General features: G+C 37.4%; 1 protein-coding gene across 2 annotated transcripts in view; it reads left to right on the top strand.

The window, feature by feature from the left end:
- Positions 1–5,094: 5,094 nt before the first annotated feature.
- LOC145662542 (serine/threonine-protein kinase SIK3-like) overlaps positions 5,095–22,792 on the top strand; it is a 252,894-nt gene continuing 235,196 nt past the window's right edge. For both annotated transcript variants that reach the window (XM_081728218.1, XM_081728217.1), the window contains exon 1: positions 5,095–5,307. In XM_081728218.1, coding sequence (XP_081584344.1) covers positions 5,164–5,307 — 144 coding nt within the window. In that variant the 5' untranslated portion in view covers positions 5,095–5,163. The remainder of the gene's footprint in view (positions 5,308–22,792) is intronic.

The following is a 22,792-nucleotide window of genomic DNA, read 5'->3' as shown; positions in this document are numbered from 1 at the left end:
TTTAGCATGCATATCTGTATTCATTGTCCATGGTCTCGCCAGGTCGTCATCGGTTTGCATCAGTCCCAGTTGCGTTGATTACCCCTGCTCTATACTGTTATCTCCACACTGCTTCTTCTGCTTTAATGGTGGTCTGTCTAAGTTTGGATTCCTCTTCACAGTATCTGCGTAGGTGTTGCTGATGTATATCTGGCCTGTAGTGGTTGTAATTGCATTGACTGCATTTCCGAAGATTTTTCTGGACGCTGCTTTTATGGCTATTGTGAGGTTTCTGCGTTGTTGTTGACTTGTGGTTGTTGTGAGTATGTATGTCGTCCAAGTTACTATTTTGTTTGTGGCTTTTTCTATTGCTGCTTCTATCAATTTCTTCATTTCACTGTTGCATTCTTCTTCTGTACTGGTTGTGGGCGTTTGTGGTGACTGGTGGTCCTGAAAAGAGCCGGTGGTTGGATCTGATTTGTCTTCTATTGTTATTAGTGGTGGTGGTCGTCTTGGCTGTTCTGCTTTTGGTCTTTTTGGGCAACTGCTGCTACCAGTACGGTGGGAATCGCTGATGCACGTGGCACAGAAGTTATTGTTTCTTTGTTTGTTGCAATCTTCTTTGTGCTGTTTGCCACAGCGGTTGCATACTCTCTCCTCTTTGCACCAGTACTTCAAATGCCCGTACTGGTAGCAGTTATGACATGGCATCGGCCTTGGGAGCGTCCTCGAAGTTTCTACTTTGTATAGCTTTTGTTGTATCTTCACTCCGGTTGCTAGTAGTTGGTTGACTTGCTGTGGGTCGTCAGAGAAAATTCTCAGTAATGGTGTTGGGCCTCTGTCCGTTTTGATTCTTGTGATGTTCCGGATATTGAGCTTTTGTTTCCTAAGGTCCATCTTTATTTCTTCCACATCTAGGTTAGTAGGTACACTCTTTACAACGCATGTAAAGGTGGTGCTTGTTCTTCTGCTTTGATTTGTTCTCCTGGATTCTATTGTAGCTATTGGTCCATCATGATTCTCTCTATTATTTGGCAGGGGTGAAGAGTGGGTTTGGTTGCTGGCTGTTGTGGGTGGTTGATGCTCTTTCTTCTGGTTTTCTCTGGTCCTGAAGAGGGCCGGTGTGCTTTTTCTTGTCTTCTTGGGTGGCTTCTTTCTTCTGTCTTCTTGGCTTCACCAGGGTGAAGCCGTTCGGTTCTTCTGGAGCTCTTCCTTCATTGGTTACTTGGTTCTCTCCTACAGGAAGTTCTTCTTTGTGAGTTGTTGGATTCTTCCTATCTTGATCTTGTTTATCGTATTTCTCTTGGTGGACTTCTTCTTCTGTGTTGTTGGCTTCTTCATCTTCCATAAAGTACGCTTGTGGGCCGAACTCGGAAGCTCTGAATAGTCGAAGGAACATCTTTCTTGTAACGAGGTTGGAAAACAGAAAAGTAATTTCCCTGTGTCCAGTTTTTCTAAACTTCACGTTTGTTAGGTCCATCTTCTTTGCTACAAGGTCCATGATGTCCCTTCCTCTTTTGAACCCTCCGCTAAGATTGGCTAGCGTTACTGGCAGGTCAAAATCTTCTGAAGCATCTGGGTTGGTGAACTCGAAGGAAGCTTCCTCTCGCTCCGTCTTGTCTTGCACGGTTGGCACTCTCCGGGTAGGAGACATCTTTCTTGGACGCGGCATGATTGGTAACACTTTGCACTTTGGTCCTGAAAAGGGCCACACTTTCTGAGTACACACAATGTCACTATTTCACTATAGGGTTGGTTTGGTCCTTGAAAGGGCCCGTTAGTCTCTAATTACAAGTGTCTTGTGCTTCTCTAAGCTGTCCCGGGGAGATAGTATTGCGTTCTCGTCAGCCGACTGTCGCCAAAGGCTGTACAACCTATATGGCCAGCGCGAAGCTTGACTCACAATAGGGGGTCCAGCCGACGAAAAACAATGCCTATTTCCACAGGAAGCGGTGTGTGTTAAATGTGTTGTGAATTTTTCCTTTATTAGAACACAGTGAAACACAGTTTCTCTTCTCTAATGGACTCTATATTGAGTCTTTATGTATCTCAGCTATGAGATCACTCTGCTGGTGAACACACCTCAGTTAACACCGCAAGGTTTACTGGTGTGTCTCGGCGTCTTCTCTTCTCTCGGCGTTGATCTTCATTCTCACTGCATGAACTTCTTCTCTGCTCTGCCGTTCCCTGATGCCGGGTCCCTCGGTGGTCGGGCTTTTATCTGTCCTCTTCGGGTCCTTTCGTGAAGTTCGTCTTCTTTCGGCGTTCCTCGGTGTCTTTCGTGTCGGCTCCTCGTCTGCTACGCTGTTTACAATCAATAACACGTGTTGTGTTGACATGTGCTTTTGTCGTGATGTGGGGATCCTTTCAATATTATCCCCTTACTGTATATAGTTAATTATGGCACTCTAGCTGTTGGCAAGTATTTCTTGCTTCACTTCAGACACTTTACCTTTAAATTCTGTCCACCGTCATCCTCAGCTTTTAAGAAAAAATATTCTTTAAAAAGTTCGAACTGTAAAATATTTTCGTTCTAGATCTTTATAAAAACAACACCAATCAAAGTAGAATACACCACCATTGCACTTGTAGTTCACTTGCTGAGTGTACTGATTTGGAGCTATCAAAATCTACGACAAAATCTTACAGGTGCTTGCAGTCAGTACATGGGATTTTCCTGAGGTTGTACTCATCTTCCAAAAATAGCAAGTGGTACATAGTCGGTGACTGACTGTTGGTCACTGACATAGTTCATGTTCCATTGTTCCATTCTGAGAAAGTCACTTAAAGAAAAGAAACATTTATTTCCGAAAAAAATATATACATATATTGTAATTACTCATTGAAAATGTAACGCAAAAAAGTAACGCAAACTAGGTACGTTACTTAAAAATTTGTAACGCGTTACCGTTACAATTACTTTGGTGAAAATGTAACGCGTTACTAGGAAACGTTGCTTAAAAAGTAATGCGTTACGTTACTTCCCAAGACTGCAGACAGTGCATTTGAAAACATATATAAGAAAGCAAAGGAAAATTAAGACAGACTGCACTTAAAATTGACCACTTCATCAAGAACAAAGAGAACACCAGTTAGGTTGGAACAGACTGATAATCCTTCTAAACCAGCTACTCTAGAACCTGTAACAAATCTTCGAAAAAAATACTTCGAAATCATTGACTACTTGCTGAATGAAGTACAGCGTCGTTTCAATCAGCTAGGCCTCAAACTACTCATAAACCTCGAGAAGATACTTTGTGAAGGAGCTGTATGTGGTGGTGATTTTCTCAAGAGATAATTTGAAGCAAGAATTCGCAGTTCATGCGTCAGATGTCATATAATATATCAGTATCATTATTTTTCCTTTATGACAGAATGGTTCTCTTTCGATCTTACATACAGTTAAAGCTCGCTCAGTGATTAGTTTTCTTGGAAACCCGACGTTTACATTTAAGTGTCTGTTCCATCTCAAGAAAACAATCTACTACTGACTATAAACCAAATTATTGGAAACAGACCGTAAAACTGATGACAGACCATATCCTCTTCAACATTTGGGAAGCGCGGTGGCTCAGTGGTAGAGCGTTCACCTCCGGTGCTTGGGGTCACGGGTTCGATCCCAGCTCGCGCCATGTGGACTTTGTGGTGGACAAACACTGTGCTCGTGGGTTTTCTCGATGTTCTCCCGTTTCCTCTCACTTTCTTCATTCCACCATTTCATTCATTACTCATCATCACCGTCTCCTTTAGCTTCACCGGCATAAGCGTGGGACGTAAATCTCAAAGATTTCATTTCATTTCATTTTCCATCCACTCTTCAAATCCAAGACGAGCTTACTTTACAAAAAGTAGATTACTAGCTACAATACGGGACCTTTGCAGTGCTCTTTCTTGCCCCCCCCTTTTTTCCCCATACTAGTTTCATAGTATTGGCCTAGACATATACAAAACAACACCGACAACGTTTGGAAGGTGATTCCTTACACCAAGATAAGACAAAAATAGACCATTATAAAGTTCTTCTCGGGCACCTAGACCAACTTGGGTGCACAAATGGTCCCTTTCGGAGTTCTAGGCTGCCGAAATCATGAAAAACTGAACTTTAAAAGTCGATAGCTCCAAAACTATGGGACTTACCGAAGTCGGGTCTAGACTTCACTTAGGAACTAATATGTGCCCTATCCAAAAATCTATATTTTAGAATCGTAAGGTACTTACGCAACAGCTTTTATAGATGTAGTTTAGCTACGGGCATATAATTTGAAGTACTCATCAACTACCTCTATAAAAATTGTTGTAGTAGTGCCACAGGATTTTGAAACATGGATATTTGGATGGGGCACATACTAGTTCCTAAGTGAAGTCTTGACCCGACTACGTTAGGTTCCATAGTTTTGGAACTATGGACCTTTAAAGTTCATTTTTTTATGATTTCGGCAGCCTTAACTTCGAAAGGGAGCATTGTGCACTCAGGTTCTTAGAGTCAGGAATCACCTCCCAAACGTTGTCGGTGTTGTGTTGAAACACCCTGTATATCTATTTTGCTATGCTCGCTTATTTTACATTGAAGTTACGAAATAAAGCAGTGTTTTTGGATCCGAGTAGCAGTTGGCTACAATTAGAAACTAGGGTTTATGTAAAATCAGTTATTTTTGTTTTATTCAAGAAAATGTTTGCTAGTACTATTTCATAGTATGAAATAATAATAATAATAATAATAATAATAATAATAATAATAATAATAATAATAATAATAATAATAATAATAATAGTAATAATAATAATAATATAATTTCTTGGCTGCCGAGAGCGCGGTACAAAACTTACAAATTGCGATGTAAATTTAAAGTTCTGCAGTTTGCTACGCAAAAGTGAAAATCTAAAAAGAACGCTCCTGTATAGTATAAAGTCATTTTGCTTTTCAAATACATTCAGCAAATCGTATTTGTGGCCGCCCAAAATTCACGTTAGCTTACAATGATGCTTGCATTACCCGCTCTGCGAATTTACGCAATTCAGTTCGGTTCGATATCACGAAAAGAAACAACCGCAACGCGATATTCTATTGTCTTACGTACGGCGCTTGTACATGCGCACTTTATCGCAAAGAAATCCTACTCAGAGTGAGAGGAACAAGTAGACTTATCGTATCGTCACTCGTCAGTAGATGGAGAATCTTGAAAAATGGCATCTGTGAGAAACAAGTGTTCACAATCGTTTCCAGTAGATCGGTTAGTTAGAGTGGGATATTACGAATTAGAGAAGACAATAGGAAAAGGAAATTTTGCCGTAGTGAAATTGGCGACTCATGTTGTAACAAAAACAAAGGTAAGTGAGATAATGAAAGAATTTAATGTTAATTTGTACTTGTAAAAGTGATCATCATCTTTGGTGTGGTGTTGTTTCCTTTGAATAACAAGATATTTTGTTAAAATAATACGATATATTAGTTTTATGTACATTTTGTACGGGCATTAATATATTCCATTTTTGTGGCAGAATATTAGAAGAAAATAGTGAACTTGCAAACGATAAGGAAACTTGTTGACATGTCACTTTTCGTGAAATAAAATTTGCACTTAGCGACAAAGTAGAATTTCCCCAGGATGCATTTGAATATCAACATCAAAATTGAGGAAATGAAAAAGTAAGCTGAAGGCTACCATGTCTCGCTATAATTACAAATATATAACATTTTAAATATATGTTTTTAGTTGTCCGTAGAATTTTGAAATCGCTTGTTTTAGTATCGGGTCAACATAGGGTTGTGACACGATAAAGTTATATTTAGTATCTTTGATCAAAATATAAATTCTTACATGTAGTGCTAATATTTTGTAAAAGCAAAACGACATTTATATATCGTCTGGGCAGGATATCCGTACGGTAGCAAACTTATACACATAGGTGATAGATTACTGGCATTAAGCTGTTAGTCTTTCCTTTCGAAACTGTTACAAATTATTCGGGAAGGCATTTATTAGTGGGATGTGGTATAGATATTGATAGTGTTCAGTGTAACATGTATTGATTGAAAAGTATTCATAAGCTCACAGGTTGCTGTATTGTTAGCGTGCATGCTTTTAATGCGAACTGTCTCGTTTGATTTCCTGTAAAAGCCTTGCACTTACTTGGTTCGAATCCTACATTAAGTATTCTCATATCCCTCGGTGCTGAAAGGGACGTTAAACTTCCAATCGAACCCCTAAGTTCCACGATAATTTACCTTTGTACTTATTTTTACGCTTGTAAGAAGTCCCGTAATGTAATTAAGTAACACTTCCTAGAAGAGAGTTATAGATTGTGAGAGAGAATTTTGAGTAAATTAGGCATAGAGTATATTGTTTTATGAGATATAATTATTAAATAATCTCCACGCATTACAATTTACTGTTCGGTGCCCCAGGTAACTGGAAATGAAATGTATAGTTTAACGTCCCACGCGTATGCCGCTTAGGCTAAAGGAGACAAATGCTTAAATAAAGGTAATAGTTATGAAAGAATGAAAGTGTCGGAGACTCCCGAACTACGGTACCGTTCGTTTCTCTTTCCTCTTAGATAATTGGGGAGAGAGTATGAAGGTTAGTTGTTCAGTTAGTTTATTTTATTTTTAAAAAAATGGTAGAATAAATAGGGAACTGGTCCGTCTTATGTTTTAATCTTGAACAGCCTTGCACTAGATCGTGTACATATTGGGTATTATGTTTTCAAGTGATATTTACCTGTTGTGTTGGAAAAGTTAGGTCTTCTCTTCACGTTCTTTAAAGTGGGGGAAGTTGTATTGCAGACCTGATCACCTGTAAGAATGGTTATTAAAAATAATAGCATTGCATTGGACAAATGGGAGATGATCTGCAAATTTTCAGAACAGGATGTTTTGTTTTGCTTGTACAATCGTTTTTATTACAATAATTTATGTTATTTTAGAAGTGTCGTCACACAATTCTGCATCGGTACGGAATTTATTTCACTGTTGTTCATTTCGTATTATTTATCTAGGCTACATCTTTTGCTGTTCAAACTAACGAATGTTGCAGGTAACGAAGGTATGTTTGTTTATAGCTTAACGCACCTTGTTATCGTGTGATAGAATGGCCCTCCAGCATATGAAATATGCTTTTGTGTGCGTACCGAACTACATGTATGTCATTATAAGAACCAATTCGGGTCATTAACCATGTAGCCGGGAGGGAACTGTAGATCTCGAAAGGGAAGACGGTTGATTGTATCGTGGAGAGGCGAATGTTGTACTTTAGACAAGCTTCTCACGCATTTAGGGAAAATAAGACGAAACCTCCGTATAAATTAATACCGTTTCGTGCTCATTAACGTGATGAGTTCTAGTGTTAACTAACTAGATGAAAGTAACTAAATTAAGTTTCGTATTTTCTTGTGAGTTAGGTTCCTTGATAAAATTCAAGTTGTTTGGCTTTTTGTGCCTTGTGATTTGTTCAGTATACCAGAAATGACATATGCTAGTTGTGGTTTCGAATGGTAGCAATAGTTGTTTTCGCGAGGTACGACATACATATATATTGTTTTGGGAGATTCCGTATTCTTAAATCAGGTAATGTACACGTTAAACACAGAATCTCAGATTGTGGATTCTGTAATTTTTCATTATGATGCGCTTGAGAAGAGGACCGACAGGGATTTTAAGTGCTGGAATATTGAAATAAAATTGTGGGTGGTGGTAGTACCGTTTTGTAAATGATATATTTGACATACTATTATAAATGTCTGCTTTCCTTAATATAACATTCCACCTTAATATAAGTCATGAGAAACGTTACGGTACCGGTATTGTTTTTTAATCTCAATCAATCACAAGATTGGGTTATTGCTCATATACAAATCCAGTTTTCGTAGTTACTATTATTGACATTTGCAGATTTAATGAGTTCGTAAAGCTGTAGAAGAAGAGATTACTTAAAAGTTGAAACAGTTGCAATGAATGGGTCAGACATGACGAATGGATGACTTGTCACTTCCGCTGTAAACCTAATTAGGTAAACAAATCATAAACATGTGTGTGTTTCAGTTTATTTCGTTGTAAATACGTTTTTTTTCTTTCTTTCTTTCTTTCTTTTTTTTTTTTTTTTTTTTTTTAACCTTCCTTATCCGTTTGCTGTTTAAATCGCCTTCTTTCAGAAATTTAAGCGAGACGCGCAATTCTCTGTAAGTTCCATATATAACCCATCACTTTGGATCCCATCGGAAACAAATGATGCCAGAAGGATTTGCGAAAATACGTCATGCTTAACACATCCATTGCCTCCAATACTACCGATATAGTTTTCTTTCCGGTGAGTTCCAGAGAAATATGCTATGTGTGAATTTTTTGTTACGTTTTGTTCTGAGTTATAGGCTAAATATTCTGATGAAAGGGGAAAAAGTGATGTTTATTTAAATTTTTGAGAAAAAGAGATGAATTTTAAAGATGATATGAGTTAACAGATAAGGAAGATAAGGGAACATATCTGCATGAAATTAGATTGAAACTTATACCAGGTTGTGCTTTCGTCATTTACCAGACGCATTGTTTGTGTTCAAAAATGGAGAATTTGGGATCTAGCATTTTCGTTGATAGCGAAAGTGACGAAATTAAGTGACTCATTGATAGATATTGATACTGTTGACTAAATTTATTGATTAACAGTGCACTTCCGAATAACATAACTAATTGTATGGCCTATGAAACCCGGAGGTTCAATGCCGCGTTCAGAAAAGCTCTCTACTGACTTCTATCCTTAGCCAACTGGATCCAATTCCTACTTTGTTTTCTATTTCTGCAAGATACATCTTAATATTGTCCTACCATGTACGCCTAGGTCTCCTTAATGGTCGTATTCCGATTGGTCTTCCAGTTAGACTTTGAAACCGTTCCTGCTTTCTTCCATCCTAGCAAGCTGACCTGTCCACCTGAGCCTCCTAGATTTGATAACCCTAACAATGTTCTGTAAACCGTATAAATTATGTAGTTCCTCGTTATGAAGTTTCCGCCATTCCCGTTCCTTTTGGGTCCGAATATTCGTCTCAGGGTCTTGCTCTCAAATACTTTTAGTCCATGTTCTTGCCTTAGGGTAAGCGACCATGTTTCGCAACCATACAGAACAATAGGCATGATTATCGTTTTATACATTTTAAGCTTCAAATTCTTTGACAGAATTCGCGACAGCAAGAGATTTTGAACTGAATAATGATACGAATTTCCTGCTTTTAGACGACATTTAATTTCTTCGTGAATATGATTTTCGTCTGAATAATTGGTCCTAGAAATTTGAAACTATCCACTTTATTAAAAGTATTAATTAGTATTTTAACGCATCCATAATTCGCCGTATTACAGTCCCGACGCACTTCCGTGTATTTAGTTTCCTGTGCATTTACTTATGTCCCCATGTCCCTGCAAGTGTTTAATATAACATAAGAGCTCTGCAGTTCTTTCTATTTTCTATTGTTCTTCTATCATCCCCCATTAAATTTACATCAGCATACGCAGTAACCTGGTGAACCTTCCAAACAGCATACTTATGATTAATGTTTATCTATAATGTTGCGATAGAAATGCTTGACACTTTGCTGTTATTTTTTAAATGATGTGTGCGCGTTACAATTAGGAATGTTTGTGTCACTGTTAGAGGAAGTCTGATAACAAGGGACACGACCTGTTAAGTGTTTTCACATGGCTACAATATATATAAATAATGTGTTCCAGTAGAATAACAGATTGGCAATGACCGATATATTTTTTGCGTCATAAAAATTCGATTTTTTCGACAACTTCGCATGAGAATTTACTCTCACGCATGTCATTTTGTTCAGCTTGGTGTAATGTATCGATTCAAACAGTTGAACGAAACTTAAAGCTCAAGAGTTTTAGGTTGTATTTTGTGAACCACACTGTGTGCTGTTACTTTGGCAGTGTTACAATGAAAAACTTGGTTAGTGCATACATCATCAATTTTTACATTTATAGAAAATTGATTTTATTTGAAAACTACGCTTGAGGCTTTTACACTCGATCTCGTGAAACTAATATTGTAGAATTTTAACAGTAGGCCTACGTGTATTTTGTGCTATATTGTTCAGTTAGCTCAATATTTTATCTCATTGGCTCGGATCTGCTCAGTGTTTACATTTATATACACCTGTATGTTATCGTGTAAGTGAGCTTTTTCTGCTGTGTTATCGGATAACCGTTTTTCTATACTAACGTAGTTTTCTTACAAACGATGTATCAGAGAAGTGATACATTAAAAGTTTTGTAGTTTCAGTTTTATGCGAAAGACGTAAAAGAATTTCATTTTTTCGATTAAAATTTTCCTTTCTGTATAACATCTGATATTGTAGAAATTACGTGTTTATTAATAATTGGTAATAAACGTTAAATTACAAAGGTAGTTGCAATTGTTAGTGAGTTAGAGCAGTGTAATAAAGGCACATAGGTCATTTACTTCGAGTAGGATTATTGAGATTCCATTAAAGGCAATTTAGCATAATTTAAAACTTTCATTAAACTAAAGCAGAACTTAGTTTAATTGTAATTTTTGTGTTTGAGGTATATCCTCTAATAATCACATGGTTCGGATCATATTAGTATAAAGAGTATATTTCTCTTCGGAATGAGAAATCCAAGAAGACGTCTACGCGGGTATTTCGACCTAGATTAGTCATACCAGGTATTCCCTAGGTAGAGACAAGATTTCTTTCCTAAAAGACTACGCACTCAATGTAAGTTTCTTTCAGATATATGAAATACTAAGTTTGCAGTAATACTGAATATAAACTACTTTATAGAAGTATTCAGTTAACGAAAACAGTTGTTCAATATCAAAATAAGAGGTAGAGCAGCATGCATTTACGAATGCTTCTGAGTGAATGGGTTTACAAAATGGACTGGGCGTTTTCCTTGTTGAGCTTCGTTTATAATATAGTATGCTAATATAGCGTTTAAAACTATATAAGTTATTTATAAAATTGCATGTGGCGTTTCGTACATAGTTGTTCATGTCAGTTGATGTATACGAAAGTCCTGTTGGTGCTGAATTTACAGACGGCGAATCGTTCTTGTATTGAAAACGTTTGCCGGATTGACTTAATACAATATTTTGTAAACGGAATAGGTAAACAGTATTGGGATTTATTAATAAAACAAAACTGACTACAGCAACAAATACCTATAGTTATATCATAAATACTGTCACAAGTGTGAATGTGAATAACACAGAGTATTAACACCAAGACAATTTATTTTGGTCATGTTTTACATTGATATGTTGTACACCTGACGCACAAATCATTTTTCGAAATGTCCCCCCTTGGCCTTGATACAGGCACGAAGTCTGTCCGGCCTCTGGTCAATGACATTACGCAACACGTCCATGGGAAAATTGTTCACTGCTCGGGTTAAGGATTGTTTCAGACTGTCGACAGATGGATGCCGTTTATGGCAGACCTTTGCCTGGAGGACTGCCCAAAGTTTCTAGTCCAATGGGTTAAGGTCCGGGCTACTAGAAGGCCAATCAGCGGTAGAAATGAAGTCGGGGACGTTCCGTGCCAGCCAGTCCTGGGTTGTTTTCGCTTTGTGGCCTGGGGCGGGATCCTGCTGGAAGGTCCATCTTTCTCTAATGGGGCGTTTACACTTAGTCGATTTGCGTTCGATTCAGTTGAATTGACGTCACTTTCAACTTAATCGACTGGCAACTGAATTGAAAGACGTTCTATTTTCTGTGGTTGAAATAATTGAACACATCCATCGATCTGATTCGGCCTAGTTGCTTCGATTTAGTGGCAAATGCAGCGAGTTGATTTAGTCGTGCGACTAAATCGACCAAGTGTAAACGCCCCATAAGGAACATGGTAGCAGACAGTGGTTTCACTAAAGGTGTTAGCACTGTGTCCCGGTACACCTTGGCAGATGTTTTAACACCTTGTTCGCAAAAATGCAGCTGGGTTGTGCCTGAGTAGCTCACTCCCCACCAAATCATCACTGAGGCAGGATGATGTGCCCTCTGAACCCTTGGAGCAGCCTCAACAGCTGCAGTAGATGGCGTGGCATACTCACGATCATTTTGGGCGTTGTAGGCTTGCTCAACTGTGAACACCTTTCCGTCAGTGAACAAAATCTTTCTGTGTAGATTGTTTGCGTGACAACGCAAAAGTGTCTGATTTAAGGACCCTATGCGACATTGATGTTTGGGTCAGAAAGTGACCAGTCCGCATCTTATGCGCCCGTAGATGTAGGTCACTCCTGAGCACACGCGACATAGAATTTCTGCTGATGTTCATCTCAGCAGCCATCACACTTTGTGTTCGAACAGGATTTCTTCGAATTCTTGCTGCGACTGCTTTCTGGACCTGCGGGGTTCGTACCGTTCGTGGTCTGCCACTCCTTGCGCGGTCAGCTGCCGTTCCAGTCTCGTTGTATCGCTGTATGGCGAGATACAGGAATCTCTTGCTGATTTGTAGAGGTTTCAGGGGGTTGAAAATCTCACCTGCTGTCTTCCCGACCTTGTGTAGTGCAATTACTGCTACACGATTTTCGTAATCACCTCACTCCATCAGAACTCAGTACAATATCAACGTATGTCATGAACAGTCAAACGAGCACTACATGCATCTTCCGCTTTATACATAGATGGCAGCACTGTGCCACTCCGGATGCCTACAGCGTCACTCCGAACTTTGTGACAGTATTTATGATATGGGTATATTTCGGCAGTGGACATTGCGTTTTGATTTATCAATACATGTTGAATATTTTCAAAAGCTGTATTGAACATTATACAAGTATTGAAATTGTTGGGTGATGAAATTCTGATCAACAATTTGTACACTGTAAGATCTTACCAGCGAAATCAGTATTTAAAATAAAAGGTAGCGGTACGGTGAAGCAGCTTGCAGTATCTCTGTTAACTTATGTTAGTTTTATTGCTTATATTCGTTACTAAAACTGTATTAATAAAAGTCGTAAGAGCAAATCTTTCCAGTGACGTTGAAACGTTTCAATGGGCATGTACTATACTTCTGGAATATGTACTCTCTGGTATATTTTTCAGTGAAAATAGTGCATCCTTGTGTTTACATTATAGACAGATCGTCACTTAGGCCATACATTAATGTAGAGATTGATTTTGATATCGACGTAACTTGTTTTCGCAGTTCAATGATTTTGTAGATGAGTTATCTGGGGGATGAGTTATTACTGACAGGGACTTCTCGTATGTTATACTTGACGATATGAAGTTAACAATTATTGTTCTATCGCAAATGCATGCTATAAGTCGGTTTGACTGGTATATATATATAAAGGTTTTTTGTACTTTGACTAGGATATTTGAGATGTGACCTTGTACTTTAAATCCGAACAATTACGAGGAGGTAGTCAGTCATTTGACAGATGGTTCTACGGGGGGTGTTTTTTCCACCTCCGGTAAGCCACTAGGAAAGAACCATATGAGATGACGAAACGGAAACAAGACAGAACTGTTCATTGGACATCACCCACCTCTCACGCCAATAGGCAGACTTTGATGTTGAATCGTTGCGAAGTAGCTGGCTCAAAAATAAATATAACTCCAGTCGAGAAGCCCACCAAATGTAATTCGATTGCTCCAAACGTTGCTCTTGGAATTACAGGAAACTCGGCATACTGATCAGAAATCGTAATCTACTCCTTTCACAATGCATGTGATTCACGCGTTCAGCAAGGTTATCTTCCGACATTGTTTTCCATCCTTGGGCACCTTCGTCGTCTACATTGGGAAGTTCTTTAAATTCTCTGCAGCAATCTTGCGCAGAACCATAATCTCCTGCCGTAATCTTTACTCATTCGACAACTGATTGCGACTGTATTATGTCCTTCTGCTTACAGTAATCGAATTACATCATATATAGCGATAGTTAGTAGTTGGCTGGAGCTTCGATTGCACTCGATGTTTCCATAGTGATTGAACGAAGGTGTCTGTCTATCGAATGGAGAGGAGGAAACGTCCAATGAATAGCTCCGTCTTATCCCCGTTTCGGCATCTCACGTGGTTTTTCTCTGGTGGCTTAACGGAAGTTAGAAAATAATCAATGTATAATTTGTATAGTAAGTTGACGTGTTTTAGTATTAGAGATTTTCCACCCATTGAGTACTGGATCAAGAATTGTAGAGAGAATTTTAAGAAACAATTCGGGGGAATCTGCTGAATGACACCGCCAACTACTGAAGTCTTCACCCAGGCAAGTAAGTTCTCCCCTTCCGGCCGGGGATCGAAGCGCGCACCACAAGAAGTACGTGTGGTACATATCTATTTTATGATATATAAGAAGTACTTATATATATATATATATATATATATATATATATATATATATATATATATATATATATATATATATATTAAGCACTTAGGCTATTGATACACGACTCTGATATGAATTCCCCACATTCGGGATCAAGTGTAGATCTCTTGCATCAGAGTGCCCTGATCAAAGCTTTCGGAGTTGTTATACATTTAATTCGATTTGCTAATTAGTTACTTGGAAAGAAAATACGGAATCAGTGCGGCAGTGTTGAAAGCATGAGTAAAATTAAATGGTAAATGGTGGCGATTGGAAGTGCCGTGCCGTGCCATAGAATCAACTTAGGATTCGAAGTCCTGTTGGTAGAAATAATGGTGAACATGGTCTTACTATAGAAGGTGCTGCAAACTTCTCAAGAGGGAGAGTGCGATTTAGCTGAACGGATCGAGGAAGAGGAAGCGTAGAAAAGTAAAGGGGAAAAAATTCTATGAAAATAATATGACGTGTTTATGTGGTTAAGAGTTGGATGTAACAACTGTGGAGAATGAAGTGTGGGAAGATTCGCAGTAGAATATTGATTATTGTATAGGTCGTGGAGATTTGTAAAATATTCGTTCGGAGACTGGCGTTTGTATTTGTTAGTTTCTCTTGTACTCTTTTTCAATTGTCCTTAAAAAAATAATCTATATAAAGAAGTGAATACTCGGTTTCATATATCAGAAGCAGCATGTGTATTCTGAGTTGTCAGTTAGAATTAGATATTTTGTGTTACACTGTTTTCTTTTTTTTTTTTTTTTTTTTTCCTGTTCTTACTGATGAAGAATTAAAATGTGTCTAAGACTGGAAGCATGTAATTGCTTGTGTATTATTATTTTTTGAAGTCAAATGTACTGAAATACGTTATAAATAAGAACTTATTGCTTTTTGTATGATGAAGTTGAATTTTAGGATGGGGTGAAATGTTGGCGCTTTTTGTTCAATAGGGACAGTGAGTGAAGGGTTTATAGAAGAGGCAAGGAGGTGTATACTAAGAGTGTTTTGATTGGATTACTTAGGAGGCTTGGGATCGAAGGAACAAATCAAAACATGAAAATGAAAGTACATTTCTAGTTTTACACCCAACGGCTATGCCCTTTAGGCTATAGAAGACGGATGTTTAATGGAAATAAATAATGTTAATCATGTGATAATTAACAGGATGGTAAGGTGGGAGGAAGCGGGAGAACCTCGGAAAATCTCATGGACACCAGAAAATCACATGGCCAGGGCTCGAACCAAGGATCCATTGCATCCGAGGTTACTGCTCTATTGCTGAGCCGCCGAGCCCCAGATGTGGATCAAGATTTGCAAGAAACTTACATATTAACAAGTAAGAGAGGGGATTAAGAAATGATGAGAATGTTTAGAATACGGTAGGTACGTTTCGTCGACATAAGAGGGGTGATCAGGTTGCTCCGACCCTAACATCACATTGAGATGATGTGAGGTCTTTTTACGACAGTAAGTGTAAAATTTTGTATTCGTATGTTATCTAATGCCATCACTTAATATCTATACGTGTGAAAATGAAATCGACATTGTATGTCCCTTTTCACGATCAAACGGCTCAACCGTTCGAATTTAATTTTTCAGCATAGCACTTGCCTTGAGCCAGCTTTTTGATTATTTCATTTTGATTGAAATGCGTATCCCAAGGTGAGGCAGACTTCAAATTATTTGCTAAATATAAGGTATCTCATGAATCCCAGAAGTTAGGAAGATGAAACCTGGCATGTAAACTATTCATTGAAAAGAGAGTGGACCGTGTTCCAGGATTTTCGAAAATTAAGTTTCTAAAGGGGTGGATTTAACTTGAATTGAGTGAGTCTATTTCAGATTAATTTGTGAATATATAACTTGGTCGTGTGAGTTTCTATCGTTTTACATTGATTGAAATACATATTAAGTGGGGAGGGGGATTCAAATTATGTACCGAGATTGAAGTTTCATAAGCCCCGGAAATTAGGGAGATGAAGCTTGACACACAAAGTCTTCAGTAAAATTAAATAAAAACGTGTTCTAGATTTTTTAAAAAATATTCTGCTTCTAAAGGGGAAAGTGGGCGATTTCTATAATATTTTAATTTCCGATTTCTGATTAATAAAGAGTTTGCCTATGAGTTTGCGTGGGTTGTGAGAAAACGATTTGACGTGGTGTCGACATTCTGAAATGTTTTTTAGGAGCGATTGTGTGAAGGTTTACGTAACTTATGTGGAATCTAGAATCAAACTTGCATAAGCAAGTACATATGTGCGACTCCCCCCGAAAAAAAAGTTCATGTAAAGCTTTCAGATATTTTCCGTAGAACTTTATTCTTCCCGTACAAGAACGACATTCTGTTAGTAATTAGGCTAATAAAGTTAAGCAAGCAATGTTTACTATCGTACAATGAATACAGTAACATGAGATTGGCGTTTCTAAATAGTTGATTCCCCTATTCCATATTCAAATGCCTGATTTTGTTGCTTCGATGTTGGGAAAAGAGCATGTTCTCGCAATAGCATTGTAGCGTATGTAAAGTATGAAAAATTAGTAAATGATCTTTATATAGGATTTTTTTTTTTTTTTTTTTGTATGTTTGAAGTTTAATGTCTTTGCAATATCGAGGCTATGTGAGACGTGGATCTACAGTTTAGCGTTCGCATTTGTACTCACCAAGAATGAAACTCGTGCACAGTGTTTGTTTTCATCATTCCTTTCCTTATTGTTGACAGACACGTACGCAGGAATTTATTTCGGGGGTGGATCCAAATTCAGTCATCATCTCAGATCAGTAACCTCGATTGGTTTGACGCAATTGACATTTTTCTACGGGTATTAGTATACTGACATGTTGTCTGTCCATATGAAAATAATTTGTATTATCATATTTATTTTGATGTTGCGTTTTCAACTCAAGTACGTGGTAATATATATATATATATATATATATATATATATATATATATATATATTTATCATGAAACAAGAATATCTTACTTTTAAGAAATCTCAAATGATAACAGCTCTTTCCTACTTCTTAGAATTCCTTCGTCATTGCAAAGTGTCTAGTTACCGCGGATGAAGATCAAGCTTATCTTGGTACAGTCGAAGCATAGCCTCAGAGAAAAGAATGCGCACATACACTCAACTATCTTCTTTACGTGCATTGCTGTCTGCAGATACCAAGCAAGTGAAGACGAGACGAGTTTGACTTACAACAGATAGGAACATGTCGACACTAAGAGATCTATCTGATACTTCCTGCTTTCGTCGCGCATGTCTTTCCTTTTTTCATGAAGACATTAGTGCTAGATTGTACATATTATGCAGCTTAGGATCGTGTAAGCTGCGTATATGTGTCAGAATGAGTTGCTTTTTCCATAATGATAGTAACAGAGTAAAAATGACTTTATCCTGCGTTTTAATTCGTTGGTTTTATGTTTCACGTCCCGTTTCAGCATTGAGGCCATATGAGATTCGCCACGTAAACCCTGAAAATTGAACCCGGGTCTTTTGCGCACAAAACGCGTACCGGTAACCTTAGCATACAATGACAAGGGATATCTTTAGTGCCGGGTTTACGTATAAATTAAACAAGCTATAACTTAGGGCTTCTTTGTCCATTGGCGTCCCCGTAAAATTTAAGGAAAAGAAAACTGGATGTACATTTCGAAAATATAAGATAAAAGCAATTACAATAAAACTTAGGTAGCCTTACACCCTTAGGTGTTTTGTGTTCTGTAAGCTCCTATGATGTAATTGGAGCCCTCTTGCCAGCCTTCTTCCTAAAGTACATCACTAGTTTCCTTATTTCTATATGTAGGTTGCATATGTTCTGCATAGATTGGTTGCATGGGAACATCGTTGCATACAGCTGAAAACAACAGTGCAGTCAGTTTGTCGTGGACAAAGAAGAACTGAACGTATAAAGTGCCTTCATTACCTTTAATAGCTTAGGGCCTCCCGGCTCTGGATATTTTTGTTATAGGAGAAGATTATATTTAAGCGCACCCCTAAACTTTGATAAGCAAATAGAAGCAACAATATGATTAAGCAAATAAAATCAACAATAGGAGCAACGGAGTAACTGGAAGGACTACTTTCCAGATCAGTTCCTATTAGCATGTGTTATTTCATATGAGTAAATTCCAGCATTTGGACATCGCAGAATGTGGATCTGTTTTCGTAGAGAAGAGTGATTGCAAAGAATTAGTTGATAAGGTCCGATATTTTTCTTGTGGGTACACTTTTCTCACTGTAGTCTGACAATAAAGTATTTATTGATTTTGAAATTAACACTTTGCCAATGGAAGGAGGGGTAGAGGAGTCACAATATAATTTAACTACTGCTGCTCGTTCTGCAACATTCACATCCAATTGTTTTTAACGTTCTTGTAGTAATTGTCGAAAAGACACGCAAGGTTTTACATAATATATTACTTTTCTAATGTAGATGGGAGAGTAGCAAATTAACACAAGATTTATTCGTAGTCATAATTTATATCTTCATTAAATAACTCATTTAAAGTTTTTACAAAATAATTCTTATTATTAATATGTCAGTTGACTTATTCCGTCACAGTTTCCTCCAAAGTTTACTGGCTGTTTAATGCAACATTTATCGTGACGTTCGAGAGAGAGAGAGAGGAAAAAAACAACTTATGATCGTTTACTCCAAAATAATGGTATTTTACGATAAGTTTTCTGTATACTTTTTTTTGAATGAAAAAAAATTACACTGCATATGTGTTGGAGATTTCGGCCATGGAATTTCACGACTTTTGTTGAATATTTCTACTTAACGTCCAGCGGTCCTTCGATTTGGCATTGAACGAAGCTGGGCTTCTGACGTCAGGTTGAAGTTACGAGCTCTTTTATTGATGAAGAGTTATTATTACAGCAATCTGTTGAAACTGTTGAAAGTGCTACAATATTGCATTGTGAGGTCGTTTTCCATGCAATCACAATTACAGTTGTTACAAGTTGAACATTATGCAGTTTATGATGAGTATATGTTTAGTGAAGAGAAGTTGAGTTCAACAGAATGTTCACGTTCTTTGTATCTTTGCCAAATCATCGTTGGCACTTGCTTTTATGGCTTTTTTTTTCGTGTATTTACTTATTGTACTGTTTTTAAGGTACTAGTCATTGAATTCATGTTTCGCAATCTCCTAAGTATGGCACACAAATTTCGTCTTCACTATTTTCCTACTGTTGACAATATTTCGCTGATTGGGTCAATATGGGAACTGCAGTGCTACGAATTTTGATTGTATTACTTTCTGATAAAGTGATATGTAATTTTGTTTCATAACGTGAGTTGTCATATAATGCAAGAATCATGCCTTTAATTATTCTCTCTGACATCAGCTTAATAGCCTGATTGGTAAGCATTGAAGTAGTAGGTGGACGTACTCATATATGCCGGTTTTTGTTACGATTGTGGTTTGTGTATCTTGTGCCTACCTAGCAATAAAATTACTAGATTTACTTCTTACAATGGAATTTACCGAATTTGGTTGTGGCGGAGTTATGTGAAAGGTATTCTGTAAGAAAAATTTTAAATATCAGTCAAGAGGGCGGCAAAATGTCTGTAGAGATTTCCAGACGTGAAGAAAATTGGTTTTGCATGTTACAATGTGTCTGAGTCTAATATCATTTAAGGGATTGAACAGTATTAGCTTTAAATAACAGGGTCTTGAGAGAGTTGACGAATAAGATGAACAAATTATGTTTCTGTTATGTGACATTATCTGTCAACTTTATGTAAAATTTTGTTATAAAATATACAGTGGCTCTATATGTAGAGAATTGGATCTTAGTTGTGTAGAATCCATCGAATTGTCTTTGATAGGAACTCGTCTCTCTTGTAATGAACTTCCTGGCAAAAATGATATTGATTGCTCTTCTACTGTTTGAAGTTGTTAGATAACGTCACTACAAGTATTGATACGTGATAGAAAGGTCAAAATTTGTGAGAAGGATAAAACAATTGAAACCATCTAGGACGAATGTAAAGAGAAACTAATCAACTGGCAAAGTAAACAGATAAGAAGTATGACAAAGCAAACAGATAATACATCTGTGTAAATACGTAGTTTGATGTGAAGGTAATAAAAGGTGGAAAGATATTTCCCGGATGACGAGGTCAAAGATTCTGTATTGTTCAAGACGCTGTTGCGAAATTTGTGTAGACTAGTCGTATGAGGACATTGATTGCTATATTGTCTCCTAACTTTTAATGCAAATTTTCTTGCCAATTGAGATATTCAACGGTACTTTTTTTTTTTTTTTAAGTAAAACATACTTCATGTTCATATCAGACAATTTTGTTTAAATTTTGCAATAAAAATAGGGGAAATAGTTTGCTTATTTCTTTTTCCATACTCCTGTATTCTCTCTTTTCTATTGTCTATTAAAGTATTGTTAACTACTGTGCCTTATCACGTTTTGGTTAAATGCCACGCTTATGGACATGATAGACTAGCACACTTTGACGCACCTGGTTTAGCTACAGAGTTGGACCATCTTCCGCTCCCTTCTTATATATATAGGTATATTGGTATTTTGACGGTTGATTATTAATTGAATTTTCTTGCTTGTATCAAAGGTAGAAATTAAAGCATAGGAGAATTTATCTTCTTTCTTTAATACTGGTGACTCACAAAGCTGCATGCGTACACAATAATATAGTAATTCTAAGTTAAATCATCTGAAATATTGTGATCTATTAACATTGCAAAGTTGGACTCGCTTTGCGAAATTCACTTGAGCACACTACACTAACTTGCTTTTCCGTTAACTTTAGGACGGGTATGATGCATTTCTTCAAAATTTCTTTGATTTCTTTGAGCCACATTTTATTTTCTTCTGCGCTTCGTGTAGATTACTGTGTCGTTTATATAAAACATAGTTTCATCATTGAATAACATACTATGCTCCACGTCACCCAAATCGGCGTTTGGCAACAGCCAATAAGCTCACAGTGCGCTTTACTAAACATCCAGGCAGGAATCTAATCATTCATAATTGATTTTGTTCGTATTTGCGTTAATGTGAACTCCCATACTGAATATTTAAATACGTAACTAAACTTAATGGAAACGATGCTTTAGACATAATATACGACCACTCCTTCACACTTAACTAGTAAGGTATTAATGCAGACTTGGTTAAATGGGAATCTCATCTGATGGCGAAAATTTGAATCCATCACATTACGTCTACACCAGGTGTATTGTACTGAATACACGATGTTTTGCAGATTTTTGCGCTTCGAAAAATGCACTTTTCCGTAATGCTTCAGTTACTTAAGGGATCATTCCCGCTGTACTGAGCAGTAAGTTTTCTGCAGTAATTCCAGTGTGTTTATATTTTTATAGTAGAGGCTCTGGTCTATGCAGATTTGTACACAATATTGCAAAAGAGTAGCAAAGTTGTGATCTTGTTAAATGTTTTATATCTTTATCAGAACCATGCAATAGTATGTAGTATGGTAATCGCACCTGGTATTTTTTTTAAAATCTTCTTATCATCATTATTTTCGTCACCCGGAGGAAGTTTCATAAGGGTGTGTACAGACTCGTCAATTGCAAATAGATGGCGACAGCATGCTCTCCATTTTTTTTAATGGAGCGATAATAATCAGAATAATTCCGTCGAATTCAAGAGATGAATGTTGAAATATTACTTACAGACAAATTGAATTGGTCTTCGAAGAACATTGTTAACAATACTTTATTTACACTGCGGTAACACTTTTCCAATCATGAAACCCAGTCAACAATGAAAGAAACTATCAAAGGAATGCACAGATGGTCAGATTATTGATTCAGTGTGCCTTTGGACTAAGTTTCAACGTTCATCTCTTGAATTTGACTAAATTATTTTGAATATTTGTTGCTCCGTTAGAAATGTTGAACATAGGAAAAAATTGCTGCCATACATTGATGAAAGGAGCATCTTTATAATCACTTATTGAGCCAGAAGGACTAAAACAATGTCAGGGTCTATAAACTCAGTTCAGTATGATGCAGTATACAGGATTAACTTGATTAATGTAACAAACGTCGGGGGGTGATTCCTGATACCGACATAGGCAAAAAAAAGGTCCTATGAACATATAGCACATTGGACATATTGCCAGAGTTAGCGAGGCCCGAAAACGTGGGAACAATAAGTTCAAAGTGATAGATATCGAAAACCAATAAGTTTAGAGATGGCAATCTAAGAAGTCTAGATGTAGTGTTGGTGTTCAGTACGTAGTTGGTCGGTTCACACATACAAGTGGCGCTTGTGTGAAGACGCTTCAAGTACAGGGGCTACTGTCATTGTGCTGCGAGTGTTGAATAGGACAAGTGGCACTGCTCGGCTAAAACATGGTGTTATTCAAACCGCAAACAGGTTGACATTGCTATTCATGATGAGAATGACAGTGGGGAGAAGCAGTACGACTCTTATCAGGAGCGTTTTCCTAACAGACGCCGAACGAACATCGTAT

Source organism: Thermobia domestica, chromosome 10 (assembly GCF_964235325.1).
Source record: "Thermobia domestica chromosome 10, izTheDome1.hap1.1, whole genome shotgun sequence".
NCBI lineage: Eukaryota > Metazoa > Arthropoda > Insecta > Zygentoma > Lepismatidae > Thermobia > Thermobia domestica.
The sequence above is the reverse complement of the archived record's forward strand: the minus strand, read 5'-3'. Positions and strand labels throughout refer to the sequence as shown.